The sequence below is a fragment of the Ipomoea nil genome, unplaced genomic scaffold (assembly GCF_001879475.1).
Source record: "Ipomoea nil cultivar Tokyo-kokei standard unplaced genomic scaffold, Asagao_1.1 scaffold1266, whole genome shotgun sequence".
Taxonomy (NCBI): domain Eukaryota; kingdom Viridiplantae; phylum Streptophyta; class Magnoliopsida; order Solanales; family Convolvulaceae; genus Ipomoea; species Ipomoea nil.
This window is the reverse complement of record NW_017617694.1, coordinates 317,584-332,515: the sequence shown is the minus strand read 5'-3', so window position 1 is coordinate 332,515 and position 14,932 is coordinate 317,584. Positions and strand designations below refer to the sequence as shown.

Sequence of the window (14,932 nt, the reverse complement as noted above, 5' to 3'; positions counted from 1 at the left end):
CATCATAATTTGCCAATAATTGTAATCGAGTTTCCCGTCCAATTTGAGGCCCGACCATACAATATTGAAATTTGCTGCCATATTTCACTACGGGAAATATCTCGGGGTTGAAAGGTTGACTGGCTCTGATACCAAATGTTAGATATATTAAATAATAATATATCTATGTACGTGTGTGTGTGTGTATATATATATATATATATATATATATATATATATATATATATATAAATATAATTGAGAAGAGAGAGAGATGAATAAGAGAATTTATTTTGCTTCTTGATGATTAAAAAAGCTTTGCAACATAACCTATTTATATTAAAGGATAAACTAATAAAGCTAGCTAAAATTAGGCAATAATCACTAATGCTCCGTGTTCTGTTAAGTGTCATGCTCCACTGCACGTCCAAAGTTAATCCCACTACTTGGTTTAATAAATATAATAATAATAATAATAATAATAATAATATTATTATTATTATTATTATTTTTATTATTATTATTATTATTATTATTATTATTATTATTATTATTATTATTATAACAAAAACTAATTCTCAAATGCACCATAAAACGAGGTAATTGAAATTTTAGTGTGAATACATGTTTCCCGAAATCTTTTCAAGAAATCAATTATGGGTTCCATCCATCCGTTAATCCGAAAATTCTGTCGTCAAATAACATATACTTTTTGATATGCTTAAATTTAGGAAGTTGCTAGCCAAGTAGGATTATGAATCCATATAGGGGAAAAACAAAAACAAAAAAAAAAAAAAACAAAAAAAGAAAAACAAAAAAAAAAAAAAAAACAAACAAACAAACGTGTGTGTAATTGTTCATACGACAGTCAAAAGTTTCTAGAAGAAACACATACCCATGTATAACTATTAAAACTCGGATCTGCAAGTAGTAAACAGCGGAAATGGAAAGTGAGAGGTGAATAAACTCTGACGCAATAAGTTCGGTATCTATCTTTTTGCAAAAACCAACCATATAATATGTTCCTAAAAATTCACATATTTCCCCACAAAATTCTGTAATTTTCCCCTAAAAACCAGTCCTTTTCACTTTAGTTTCTTCTTCCTGGGTATAAAAACTGTTCTTGCCTTCCAAACTTCATTCATTCATTCTGATATTTACACCTACTATATATATACACCGATCTCTCCGCATTTTCTGATCCAAAGTGAAAGTGAAAGTGAAAGAGAAAGAAGAAATGGGTTTTGTGGAAGAACAAAAAGAAGAGAAAAGCAAGACGAAGAAAAATGAAGTACAGAAAGTCCCATTCTACAAGCTGTTTACGTTCGCCGATCAGCTGGACGTGTGTCTGATGATAGGCGGCACGTTGGGGGCCATCGGAAATGGGCTGGCGCAGCCGATGATGACCGTCATCTTCGGCCAGCTCATCAATTCTTTCGGCACTACGGATCCCTCGCATGCTGTTCATGAAGTCTCTAAGGTTAGTACTACGTAGTGCCCAGAATTTTTCCTTTGATTTTTGTTTAATTTGTCTGTGGATCACATGCATCTGGATGGGCTGTCTTTATCTTGGATCATAAACTTTCATTTATGGTAGTTTACCAAACAAAGATGTGTACTGTGAATCATGTTAACGACAGATCAGATCAGTTCTACTTTAACTAGAATCTTGATCAAACTTGCCTACTCCCGATAGGAGTGATCGAGTGGGTGAAATATAATTCATTCTCATGCAGGCTATTATACATTAGTAGGGTTTACGTAGGATACATCCTTTTAGATAGTGACGGTGTGTTTTCCTAACACGTACCCTCTTGGTCGTGTGTTTTCCTAACACGTACCCTCTTGGTCGAACCCGGTTTACTTCCCCTATGTGGTTTCACTCTATGACACAAGAGTATGTTTACCTCTCATGTGTGGTTTGTAAGTTATTACACGAGATTAAGGTTTATTCCAGAAACATCTTTTGAATAATTGTTGTAGGTTTCTCCAAAACAAATTGCTTGATAAAACTTGAATTATTATTTTGGAGTTTTTATTAGTGTTATGAAGAGAAAGAAACATATTCTTACATAGTATTATTATTCTAGCTAGGATTACTGGATTAGGGTTCATAATCTGTGGTGGTATTATGAGATTATTAAGGTATAATCTAAAGTGGTGCTATCTGGGATATTTTCATCCTTTCTTTGTACTAAAGCAACACTTTTTTAGTTGTGTTAACAGATGACCTTAGAAGCATCGGATACTATTCTCTTTACAATCTTTTGTAAGCAAAGCAAAAGAAAGAAAGAAAGAAAAAAAAAAAAAAAAAAAGAATATCCAACAAACAATACCCAACTCAAAAGTGGCTAAAAATGGAAAAACAAAGACTGTATTATTTAATTTTCTTTTAACAATTTTTATTAATATTTCCTCCTTTTTTTTTAGTTTTAAAATTTGATATTAAAATTGTACTTTTTGTCTCTCAATTGTTTCTAATTTATAAATCTAGTCTTTCTCTCATGGGAGAAAACTCTCCGGAAATCAAGAGTTTTCGGTTGGAATCCTAGGTTTTGATCGCTTGAGATTTGCAAAATTGCTTCTTGGTATTTCAATAACTTATTGACGCATCAAACTCTATTTGTATATAAGGTTTTATTATAAATAGATTAATTAAAAGTTATAAATATGCCCTCTTAAAACTTTAAATATAAAGATCGATAAATTAGTCTAGGAACTTAATTTACAACTGATTTATTTATTAAAAATTAAATTTGTAAATTTAAGAATAAAGCAATTCTGCAACGATCAATGATGCAGAAGGTCGGTAAACCCTAGTTGGGTGCCTAGAGAGGCGATCGAGTAATTCAAGTATATCGTCTCCACTTAGGATTGTGAGTTGTTAGACTATTATAATCTCACAAACTACTCAATTACATATGTTAGGTATATGATTAGTTGAGTACATGACTAGAGAAATATAAAAGAGGAGCACCCGCGCAGGTAAAAAAAAATGACTCGGCTGAATTGAGCACCGCCGGCTAAGCCAAGTTGGGTGCTTAGGCAGTCGCCTAGACCGATTTTTACAACATTGGCAACGGTTAAGGAATCAAAAATATGATTTTCTTTTCTAATATTATATTAATGAATTAGAAAAATGAACAATTTTATTTTTTTTCTAATAGTGGGAGACATAATTATGCTGCGCATGTAATATAAGCTTGTTGGAGAAACTGCTTATGCAACTACAACCATTTCCACTTTCCAAGAAGAATCAACGCAAAGTGGCACTAGCTATCACATCTCATATGTGACATGAAACACTTCTCTTCCATTTCCATTCTATTTTTGTCCTCCACTTTAATAGTATTAATAAATTAATAATTTCAGAATCATTCCATAAGATAATTTAAGTGCATGCATATCACTGTATATAATATACTTAAATGCGAGTGTGGGGTCGATCCAACACTAAATTTTTTGACTAAAGATTACGGGCACGGAATTTTAATTTTGTATTCTGCTGATTAAATGTTTGGCATAAAATTATAATTGACTCAATAATGGAACTGTTTATTGTGTGACTTACAGATATGTGTCAAGTACGTGTATCTTGCCATTGGTTCGGGCATAGCTTCGTATTTACGTAAGTGAATTGGATATAAGAAAGTTTTCCGAGAATTAGTGTATATATATTGTCAACATTTAAGGAAAATAAGATTGTGTTTTTTTAATCATATGATCATAGAGATGTCTTGTTGGATGGTTACTGGAGAGCGACAGGCGGCTCGTATAAGGGCACTGTACTTGCAGACAATTCTGCGACAGGACATTGCCTTCTTTGACACTGAAACTACAACCGGAGAGGTTATAGGCCGAATGTCGGGCGATACCATTCTCATTCAAGAAGCCATGGGCGAAAAGGTAGGTAAACATCAGAAAATATCATTCAATTCTCTTGCCCACAAAAGACAAAATTCCCTGACCCCACACGCCAACCCGTCATAATGGAGGGGTGAAATCACGCCTGGGAGAACCCAGGCATGGTACCCACCACACTGGCAAGGCTGAATCATCGATCCTATATCTTTGCTCGCAATCTACCACCCAAGAACCAAATGAGGTGCCCGAAGGCAACATTATATATTGTTGAATTCCCTTAATAGCCCTAACTATTGTTTGATTATTTCATGCAGGTTGGGAAGTTCATACAGTTCACTTCAACATTCCTGGGAGGATTCACAATTGCCTTCATAAAAGGATGGCGCCTCGCATTGGTTTTGTCGTCGTGCATACCTGCCCTGGTTATAGCGGGAGGATTCATGGCGCTGCTCATGTCGAAAATGTCAAGTCGCGGCCAAGTTGCTTATGCACAGGCTGGAAATGTAGTGGAGCAAACAATTGGAGGGATTAGAACTGTAATTACAATAATCTTACTATCTCCTCTATATATACTCAAATTTAAACGCTCTCAACTAAAAGTCTGAGTTGATAGGTTGCTTCTTTCACCGGAGAGAAACGCGCAATCGACCAATATGACAGCAAGCTGCAAATTGCTTATAAATCTACAGTCCAGCAAGGGATGGCTTCTGGCATAGGACTGGGAGTTATACTGCTAATTGTGTTTAGCACTTATGGGCTAGCGGTCTGGTACGGTGGGAGGATGATATTACACAATGGGTACTCAGGAGGAGAGGTGATTAATGTTCTTATGGCCATCATGAATGGAGGAATGTAAGTAACAACCATTTACAATCATTTCTTAATGCCAATTCTTAAAGATTGCACAACAATTACTACATGAATGCACGGCTCCCGAACATGTGCATTCATGTAGTAATTGTGGTGCAATCCTTCAGTAGTTCGCAGGTTCGTACTTTTGTGTTTACTGATCCACTGAAATGGCAATGTTAGTGCACTGGGGCAGACGAGTCCATCCCTGAACGCATTTTCGTCGGGGCAGGCTGTAGCGTACAAGATGTTTCAGACGATACACAGAAAACCGGTGATCGATGTGTATGACATGAGTGGCACTGAGCTAGAAGACGTGAGGGGCGAAATCGAGCTGAAAGATGTGTATTTCAAGTACCCAGCGAGGAAAGATGTGCAGATTTTTGCAGGGTTTTCGATTTACATCCCGAGTGGCAAAACCGCGGCTCTCGTTGGCCAGAGCGGGAGCGGCAAGTCTACCATCATTAGTATGCTGGAAAGGTTCTATGATCCTGATTCTGGAGAAGTGCTTTTAGACGGTGTTAATTTGAAGGAATTTAAGGTAAGATGGTTGAGACAACAAATGGGGTTAGTGAGCCAGGAGCCAATGTTGTTTGCAACTAGCATTAAGGAGAACATATGTTATGGTAAGGAAAATGCTACAAATGAAGAGATTAGAACTGCAATAGAGCTTGCAAATGCTGCCAAATTCCTTGACAAGCTCCCTCAGGTAATAATAAATGTCGTTTTAGTTGAGACGAAACACATACTTCAGGTCGCTGTAATAATGTCGTGTTTTTGTGTAGGGGCTCGATACAATGGTTGGTGAGCATGGAACACAGTTGTCCGGTGGACAAAAACAAAGGATTGCCATAGCCCGGGCCATTCTAAAGAACCCGAAAATCCTACTCCTCGACGAAGCTACCAGTGCCTTGGATGCAGAATCGGAACGAATTGTGCAAGACGCACTCGACAAGGTCATGGCCAACAAGACCACTGTCGTTGTCGCTCATCGTCTGACTACAATCCGAAACGCTGATCTAATAGCAGTTGTGCAAATGGGCAAACTCGTGGAACAAGGTATGAATCTTGGAGAATACAAAAGGACTACTTATCGCCAAGGACCTTGTGGTCTAGTGGCACATTCTGCGTTTGAGCCTCAGTGGAGGCAGTATTGACTCTTTGTGCTTAGTAGTTATGAACAGATACTGCATCGTAACAGAGTCAGTAGTACTACAAACAAAAAAAAAAAAAACAAAAAAAAAAAAAAAAAAAAGGACTACTGATCATTTTATTTCATGATTCTTTTTTTTGGTGAATGTTAGGAACTCATGATGAGTTGATCAAAGATCCTAATGGAGCATATACACAGCTAGTGAAAATGCAGCAAGGAAGCAAGAAAGAAGAGAAGAAAGAATTGGAAACAAGTATGGTGGAACAGTTAAGTGTAGAAGATCAGATAACTAGATCATCAACCCTCATGTTATCTGTGCTGAAAAGATCTATGAGCCATGGATCATCGCGACATTCTTTCACGCATAGCTATCCGATTCCAGGGCTGATTGACATCCAAGAATCCGAAATAGCAGATCAACAAGAAGATACAGAACCAGATGCCCAAACATTGAAGAAAAGGAAGAAAGTGTCTATTGGAAGGCTTGCCTCCCTGAACAAGCCCGAGACTCCAATTTTGCTTCTCGGAGTTTTGGCTGCATGTTGCCACGGAGTAATCTTCCCCATATTCGGCCTCCTGCTCTCCACTGTCATCAAGATTTTCTTCGAGCCCCCGCCTGAGCTGAAAAAAGATTCCAAGTTCTGGGCACTCATGTATGTTCTCCTCGGTGTAGCTACTTTCCTGGCTGTGCCCATCCAGAATTTCTTCTTTGGAATCGCGGGGGGGAAACTTATCCAAAGAATCCGTTCTTTAACATTCAAGAAAGTAGTCTACCAAGAAATCAGCTGGTTCGATGATCCTGCAAACTCAAGGTACCATATATCTGTAGCTTCGTTATCAGCTTAAACTTTTAGTTGAGATGGAACACATGCATCTTCAATTCCCCCGTGCTGAGTTTAGTTTCTCGTTTCAGTGGTGCAGTCGGGGCAAGATTATCCACTGATGCATCCACCGTCAGGAGCCTTGTAGGCGATGCTTTGGCTCTAATTGTCCAGAACATAGCAACGGTTGTGGCAGGCGTCGTAATTGCCTTTACAGCTAACTGGATGCTAGCATTAGTCGTCCTCGTTGTCGTTCCACTACTAGGCTTGCAAGGCTTTATGCAGATGAGGTTGTATGCAGGATTTAGCGCTGACGCAAAGGTAAACTTATGACATTAACACGAACCCCCCTCACCCGCCCCCGGGCCCTTTTTTTTTTTTGAATGCTACTGACTCTATTACAATGTAGTATCTGTTCATAACTACTTTCTCAACCTACTGAAACACAAAGAGCCAATAACACATCCACTAAGGTTCCCCGGGCCCTTTAATAGTGCTTTGATTTTAACAACAATATATGTATATGTATATGTAGGTGATGTATGAAGAAGCGAGTCAAGTTGCAAACGACGCAGTTGGGAGCATAAGAACCGTGGCGTCGTTTTGTGCAGAGGAGAAGGTGATGGCGATGTATGAGAAGAAATGTGAAGAACCTGTGAAGCAAGGGGTTAAAGTAGGACTTATAAGTGGAGTGGGTCTAGGCCTTGGTTCTTTGGTGCTCTATCTTACAAACTCATTTTGTTTCTACATTGGAGCTGTTCTTATCGAACACGACTTAGCAACCTTTCCCGAGGTCTTCAAGGTAAGAATTAAAGAAACAACAAACATAACTGGCTCGATTTTAAATTCCAAAGTTTTAGTCTCCAGTTTAGATGTTTTTGAATTTGTTGGCTTGCAGGTTTTCTTTGCACTAGCAATGACTGCTACTGGAGTTTCTCAAGCCTCTGCAATGGCACCAGACCTTAACAAGGCTAAGGATTCAGCAACCTCGATATTCGACATTCTTGACAGGAAGCCCAAGATTGATAGTAGCAGTGACCAAGGTACAACGTTAAGTTCAGTCCGAGGAGATATCGAGCTGGAACACGTAGAATTCAAGTATCCAACTCGTCCCGATATCCAAATCTTCAAGGACATGTGCCTCACTATGCCTGCTGGGAAGGTATTCAACTATTCATTCCCAATCCTGTTAACTATATTAGCAACTTTCTTGAAATTAACTTGGTTTTCTTTTCTTTGTTGAAAGACATGTGCTCTTGTTGGGGAGAGTGGAAGTGGGAAATCGACGGTGATTGGGCTCGTGGAGAGATTCTATGATCCCGATTCTGGAGAAGTGTTCTTGGATGGGGTTCCAATCAGGAAACTGAAGCTCAGTTGGTTAAGGCAACAAATGGGGCTAGTGAGCCAAGAACCAGTGCTATTCAACGAGACGATTCGCAACAACATAGCCTATGGGAAACATGGAAATGTTACAGAAGAAGAGATAATTGAGGCTGCAAAATCATCCAATGCTCACAACTTCATCTCCTCACTGCCTCAGGGCTACAATACTTCAGTGGGGGAGAGAGGGACACAACTCTCGGGCGGGCAGAAGCAGCGAATAGCCATCGCGAGAGCGATACTTAAAGACCCGAGAATTCTTCTACTAGACGAGGCTACAAGCGCGTTGGACACGCAGTCAGAGCACATAGTGCAGGAAGCGTTGGACCGGGTGATGGTGAACCGGACGACTGTCGTAGTGGCTCACCGGTTATCGACGATTAAAGGGGCGGACTTGATCGCGGTGGTGAAGAATGGAATGATTGCGGAGAAGGGGAAACATGAGGAGCTTTTGAACATCAAGGATGGAGTTTATGCTTCCTTGGTTGCACTCCACACCAGTGCTACATGAAAACTTAACGTTTCTCATTTCAATTCGCTGGAATAAATTAAATTAAAGAGCCTCTTTTTGCTCAATCAACTGTAATTTCTATGCGAATAATTCATATGATCCATTCTTGCTGGGACTAAATAGAAGATATATATTTCCACACCCCCCAAATGCAATAATATACAAATACAAACATGCACGTAATGTAATCTTAGCATTCGATCTGTGACTTTAACATGTTTGTTTGTAGATTTTTTTTTTTTGAATGCTACTAACTCTATTACATTGTAGTATCTATTCATATACTTTCTCTGAATATCAAGTTGATTTACGTTTACACCAGACATTTGTCATTGATATTCTACGAAATTGAAGATAATAATTCTAAGAGCGTCCTCATTAGGCATAGCTTTTGATGAATTTTTACAAAGATGACTAGGAGAGGGAAGGGAAAGAAGATATTTTTAAAAAAATTTAAAAAAATAACGCACCCGGGCGCGTGGAATGCACACGCTCGGCTGGGCGCTTCTGGTGTGTCTCATCCGCACCGGGGAGCTTCTATGTTTCTTTAGTGGGGCCCACTATTCCTACAAAAACCAAGCACATCCTCGGTTGGGCGCTTCTGGTGTGTCTCATCTGCACCAGGGAGCTTCTATGTTTCTTTAGTGGGGCCCAATATTCCTACAAAAACCAAGCACATCCTCGGCTGGGTGCTTCTGGTTTGTCTCATCCGCACCGGGGAGCTTCTATGTCTCTTTAGTGGGGCCCACTATTCCTGTCTCTTTAGTGGGGCCCACTATTCCTATAAAAACCAAGCACATCCGCAGTTGGGCGCTTCTGGTACTTCTCATCCACACCGGGGAACTTCTATGTTTCTTTAGTGGAGCCCACTATTCCTACAAAAACCAAACACATCCTGCAAAGATCTTTGACACTCTCTTCTATTTTTATCTCCTCCGCATATGCTATAAAACCTATGGAGAAGAATGGAATTATTACCGAGAAGGGAAGACATGAGGATAGGGAGATTATTCACAGTTCACATGAATACAAGTTGAAGATGCCATGATCTTATTAGATGTATGATCTGATTTATGGATGTCATGTTTAATAAAAAGATGGGTCTATGTTGGACAATAGACATCTGTCATTTATATTTTTACAAAATGCAATTTACAAAAAATTTTCTACTCCTAAAACTCATTCCATTCCTTATACTATCTATCTTTCAACTCCTAAGTGTCATTTCAATCCATCCATCCCAGCCAGCATTTTTAGAAAAGCAGGAATACACTTTTGAGTAGCAATTTCAGAGTTGGAATTCCCACAAAAATATTATATATATCCCACTTTCCCCAAATAACTATACAACCCCATTTACATATTCTTTTCACATCTCAAGTCTCAATATCAGAGTTGCAAACCAGCAGAGAGGTTAAGAGGAGAGAACAAAACAAGACATGACTGTAATCCTCTTATAGGATCTCCCCATCTTCGCCGTCTCCATTCAAAACTGCTTCATCATCATCTTCTTCAAGAAGGTCGTCCTTTATGTACAAACCAAGCCTTTCTAGCGGCTTTCTTGATAAAGAAAAATTGACCCCATATCCACTGCCAAGTGGGTCATCAGGGTATGGACATCCACACAGCCTCTCCAGCTCTCTCATTATCTTCTTAATATCGTCGAATTCAACAGTTTTTTCCATCTGTTCAAAGGAGTTGAGGAAAATTTAGAATTCTGGAGCACGATTTAGACATATTTTTTACTTGTCCATGCATTTCCATCTCTTTTGGCATCGTATAATGAGACTCATATATAACGAGACCATGTAGAATTGATTAGTAGATACCTTCTCCAATGCAATTCTGGCAGCTTCCCTTTCTCTCTCCCTTTGGATTTTCAATTCAGCTTCTGCCCTCATGCGTGAAGCTTCTTCAGCAACTCTAATTTGTTCTTCAATCCTAGCTTTCTCTGGAAAACACAATTTCACTCGAGATGAGACCCAAAGGAAACAACACAGTAATGTAGCTGTAGTATCTCCCACACCGATGCACCAAATATAGTATTTTTTTGTATCTTAGAAACACAAACAAAAAATGCAGAAAGCATTCAATTACTCATATAATAGAAACAATTTGTATAAAAAACTCCGCAGAGCAGGCCTGATTGGAGAAACGAGAAGCGAAAAACGCAGGCCTATACGTTAAGGAAAAAAAAAAAGAAAAATACGAAAAAAAAAATAATAATACGAAGGCAAAAGAAGAAAAATACCAAAAAAAAAACTAATAAAAAATTCCAAGTCAACAATATTATTACCGGTAACCTGTAGGAAACCTGTAAAAAGTTCTAAGACGAAAATAAATTTATGGTTTATGGCTCTAAATATCACTTATTAAAGATCATGGTGCGGAATGACACTTATGCCAAAGTTTAAACTTAGTATGACCTTCAGAACATATTTAATGTGAATTCAAACCACAACTTTCATGTAAACATTGTCTCTCCACAAGATAGTAGTTGATGGCCAAGTATGAAAACCTTGTACACACACATATGTTTTACCTGCAAGCTGCTGCTTTAGCAGTCTCTCTCTCTCTTGCTGCAGCTTCAGTGAGTTAGCTGTATCACCCTGAGCAACACAAACAAAAAACATTATGGATTATCCTTCCTACCCCCCAAAAAAAATTAAAAAGAATATATAAACAATGCACATGTACAGAGATAAAACAACAGCCCTACTTGTGGCTCAAGCACTTGATGTTTTGCTTTGAAAATAGTCTCTGCAAAACGGCTCATCAGCATGGCAGCACGTCGAGCCTTAGTTGGGGAAAGCTGAACATCAGCAAGTGAAGTGCAACCTATTTACCAAGAGTTATCATCACCGTTAACAAAAAATTCCATAGAATGAAGCAGGTTCTTCATGTCTTTGAAAGAAAAAAATAATAATAATAATAAACCAACCTTCACCAGTGGTGGTAGTTGTGGCACATGATGAATGATCAGAGCTAGGACTTTCTTTTTCCTTTTGCGAACCAGCCCCTTTATTGATAGAGATTCTATGTTAATATTCACATCATCTGAAATATATCAGGGCATATAAAAAATTTCTGTCAATGAGGTGTGCTCACCATTAGCATCGAAAATTAATTGGCTCCCTGTTGATGAAGACTTCATTTCCCCATCCTAAAAGTAGGTAAAAATCTGACAATCATAACTTGAAAAAATGCAAATTCAATAAATAATTAAGAAGGCACATACTATTATACTAACCAACTTCAAGGAAGTGCACTGTACTTCTTCCGATACTCTTTTGGATGATAGATCTAGAACAACAAAGGGTATATGAGCCAAAATGGGGAGAAAAATCTGAACATAGACAGATGAAGCAAAGAAAGAAAAGCAACCATACCTCTAGAAGATGCTGCAGAACAGACACTTTGTTTGTAGCATCTACGCTGACTGTTACCGCTAGAGGCATACTGGGAATCAACCAAGCTAACTGGAGGTTTGGTATTTGCAGAGCCAATAGAATTCCAGTTACCAATGTCCAAGTAATGGAGTTGCGTGTTGGAGTACAAAACAAAAACTCAATAGCATCATACCTTTGTGGTTAGATTTCGCAGAAAAAACATGCATCCCTTCTGCAGATTCTGCCTGCAACAGAACATTAATGAAAAATATTGTGAAACCAAAAATTTCAGCTCAAATATTTTGAGCATAAAAGTGAAATGGAATGATATGATGGACAGAAAAAGATATCAAAAGATGAAAATTTTGAAAAGGCTAATTGGGTTGGTACAAGGAAGTTGGAACAACCGGTAGGTCGAAGTTTACCTTTGCAGCCACGGCATCCAAAGCTGCCACCAATACCCTCTTTAACTCCAATAAAGTTTCATCATCCAATGTGTGAATCTCAACATTCAATTTTTCTTTTCCCAATCCAAACTTTTGGAGTGTGCTCTGCATATTATCAACCACCTTTCCTCTTAATAGCTCAAGAAGCTCATTCTTTAGCTTCTCTTTGTCCTCAATTCGCATCAACCTCTTTGTGACCGGGTTAACATGCAATGGTGCTTTATTTAAGCAAGATTTATTCATATCTTGAAAATCTTTTCCTCTTCGATTTGGCAGACAACCCTGTTCAGCACCTCCACTCTTACTTTTCCACTTCGCCTCCATCAATTTCCATCGTTTATTGAAAAGACTATCTAATTCCTTTGCCATAGTATGATATCGATTGGTGGGAGGGTTATATGTCATGCTATTAGCAAACGTCAAGCGCACATCTGCAGCAAATTCCTCAACACTAAAGTACATATTGCCTTCCAACTTTGATTTGACCGTCCCCAGATCCATAGGTTTAGTGATAATCGCAAAATAGTCAGGAATGTTGAAAAATACAGGATCTACAGGATGTAGGAATGGCCACCCATTATCGTGAGTCATCAGCGCTTGGAGAATGGTTCCACACTGTTGCTTTATACTCCGGTCCATTTTTTGCCGCTTTCCTTTTTCACCATCTAGTGTGCCTTGAGGTCCACGCTTATTCGAATTGGCCGGTACAGGAAGTTTGAACTTTAAATTCATCTCAGGCTTCTTGACAGCATCCACAGAATTCTGTAGACTCTGTACATTTTCCTGAGAATCTCTTTCATAATGAGTTCGAACTCCTTTACTGGAGATTTTGATCTTTAACCTCTTCACTACAGCCCCGGTTACCGTCATTGTTGGGGAATTAAAGCTTAAAAAATACCCTTTAATTTCCAGACTGGTACTTAGCCACAATAAACCTGCCATTTAAGGACATCATAAGGCAATATAACACAATATGCATGCATAAGAAATCAATACCACAAACTTAATAAAATCTTAACTCCAAAAAAAAAAAACATTAAAACCCTAAGCAAAATTCAGACAACGGTCTCCAAATTCTGGAAACAATAAAATACAAAATTACCGATTATTTTAGAAGAAAACCAAATACCCAAATCTCAGAAAACAAAAATTTCGAATATTTAAGTCGGAAACGGAAAAATCGATAGGCATAAGGATTGAAAAGCCCAGGACATAAACTAAAATCAAGACAGGCAAAAGAGTGCAAATTGAAATCATAAATTACAAATCTCGATTAGCCCAGAACTTAAATTACAGTAAATTAAACGGAGGAGACGGGATTACACTTACAAGCAAGAAGCTCAATCAAATCGCCACAGGTTCTTGAGAAGAGAACCGATCGCTAAAGAGAGCGAGATGCATAGATGCATGAAGGGAAACAAAAAAGTAAAAAAAGAATGAATATAGAAGCGAAAGCAGAGGAGAGCAAGGGGCTAACGAGGCCCCTCGTCGGAGAAGCCCAGAGCGAAGGAGAGCCGGCACGGGACTACGGGAGCAGTGGCGAAAGAGAGTGTGTAAGCAAAAAGGTGAAGAGAGGTTTTAGGGTTTTTGCTGCGCTTCGTTTCATCTTTTAACTTTCTTTTTTTTTTTCCTTTTTTTTCTTTTTGTTTTTTTGACGCGTTTAGTCTCGTGTGGTACGCCGACTTAGTTAAATGACATTTGTGCCCTTGGGTTGGGCTGTTGTTCTTTGGGTAGCCGGCGGGGTGATTCCGTATTTTGCTAAACCTTAATTTAGAACCTGGCTTTTCATGAAATCACTCTGTCGTCCGTAATGGTATTGAATAAAAGGAATCAAGGATCGAATCTATAGCAAGATTCTCGCTAAGTCACTATAATTTATCACATTTACAAATTTTGTCAATAAAAGGAGATATTCTCTTACTCTTAATTAATATTGTATGTATGGATGTATATTATTTGTGTATACATAATACTAAGTTAACACCCACATTGATATATTGATATGTAATATTTAGGGGTGGGCACTTCGCTTCGATTTATCCGAGTCGAACCGAACCAAATCGATCCGAACCGAACTAAATCGAACCGAACTAGTAATAGAATCGAATGATTCGAGATCTTGTAATTCGAACGGTTCAGTACCAACTGAACCGAAACCGAACGGTTTGGCAAAAACTAAACCGAACCGAATACTATATAATTTTTTAATAAATAATAAGGGAAAATGACACTTTTTCCCCCTAAGTTATATACTTATAGCATTTTTCCCCACTCAATTATTTATGTAAGCACATTAGCCCCCTCAATTATTTTAAAAGTGGTAGTTTTTCCCCTTGATATATTAAATTGACATTTCTACCCTTAAAGTAAACATTTTATTTATTTTACTTCTCCAACAAATTATTGTGTATATGTAGCGATGACCACAATTTGGTTCGAACTGAACCGGACACTATAGTAATCGAATTAAAAGTTTTCGGTTATGATTCAGATCTAAAACCCAATATTTGGATTTCTATTTATTAAATTTATGAATTAAA

General features: G+C 38.2%; 2 protein-coding genes across 4 annotated transcripts; one reads left to right on the top strand and one right to left on the bottom strand.

The window, feature by feature from the left end:
• Positions 1–842: 842 nt before the first annotated feature.
• On the top strand, positions 843–8,766 carry LOC109184618 (ABC transporter B family member 9-like). Of its 2 annotated transcripts, XM_019334646.1 has the most exons (13): positions 843–1,459; positions 3,553–3,607; positions 3,710–3,885; positions 4,158–4,379; positions 4,457–4,695; positions 4,876–5,401; positions 5,478–5,751; positions 5,997–6,657; positions 6,759–6,987; positions 7,202–7,468; positions 7,565–7,828; positions 7,913–8,575; positions 8,645–8,766. In XM_019334646.1, the coding sequence occupies exons 1-12, from the start codon at positions 1,217–1,219 to the stop codon at positions 8,555–8,557; spliced, it is 3,801 nt and encodes a 1,266-aa protein (XP_019190191.1). In that variant the 5' UTR covers positions 843–1,216; the 3' UTR covers positions 8,558–8,575; positions 8,645–8,766. The 2 variants fall into 2 exon arrangements, with proteins under 2 accessions (XP_019190191.1, XP_019190190.1); XM_019334645.1 differs by having other exon boundaries at positions 7,913–8,698.
• An 897-nt stretch (positions 8,767–9,663) lies between these two features.
• Positions 9,664–14,003, bottom strand: LOC109184620 (transcription factor GTE12-like). Of its 2 annotated transcripts, none has more exons than XM_019334647.1 (11): positions 13,722–14,003; positions 12,372–13,327; positions 12,140–12,191; positions 11,947–12,036; positions 11,808–11,860; positions 11,666–11,720; positions 11,499–11,576; positions 11,277–11,395; positions 11,100–11,166; positions 10,387–10,508; positions 9,664–10,242 (listed from the first exon to the last, which is right to left on the bottom strand). In XM_019334647.1, exons 2-11 carry the CDS (start codon positions 13,260–13,262, stop codon positions 10,012–10,014), a joined length of 1,758 nt encoding a protein of 585 aa, XP_019190192.1. In that variant the 5' UTR covers positions 13,263–13,327; positions 13,722–14,003; the 3' UTR covers positions 9,664–10,011. The 2 variants fall into 2 exon arrangements, with proteins under 2 accessions (XP_019190192.1, XP_019190193.1); XM_019334648.1 differs by having other exon boundaries at positions 13,716–14,001.
• Between the last annotated feature and the right edge of the window lie 929 nt (positions 14,004–14,932).

Bases quoted from the DNA above. Each gene is read 5' to 3' on its own strand.
- LOC109184618 (XM_019334646.1), top strand. From the start codon at position 1,217: ATGGGTTTTGTGGAAGAACAAAAAGAAGAGAAAAGCAAGACGAAGAAA. The intron at 3,886-4,157 runs GTAGGTAAACAT...TATTTCATGCAG, and splicing joins AAGAAGCCATGGGCGAAAAG to GTTGGGAAGTTCATACAGTT. The intron at 7,469-7,564 runs GTAAGAATTAAA...GTTGGCTTGCAG, and splicing joins CCTTTCCCGAGGTCTTCAAG to GTTTTCTTTGCACTAGCAAT.
- LOC109184620 (XM_019334647.1), bottom strand. From the start codon at position 13,262: ATGACGGTAACCGGGGCTGTAGTGAAGAGGTTAAAGATCAAAATCTCC. The intron at 11,577-11,665 runs GTGAGCACACCT...CTATCAATAAAG, and splicing joins ATTAATTTTCGATGCTAATG to GGGCTGGTTCGCAAAAGGAA. The intron at 10,243-10,386 runs GTATCTACTAAT...TCCTTTGAACAG, and splicing joins CCAGAATTGCATTGGAGAAG to ATGGAAAAAACTGTTGAATT.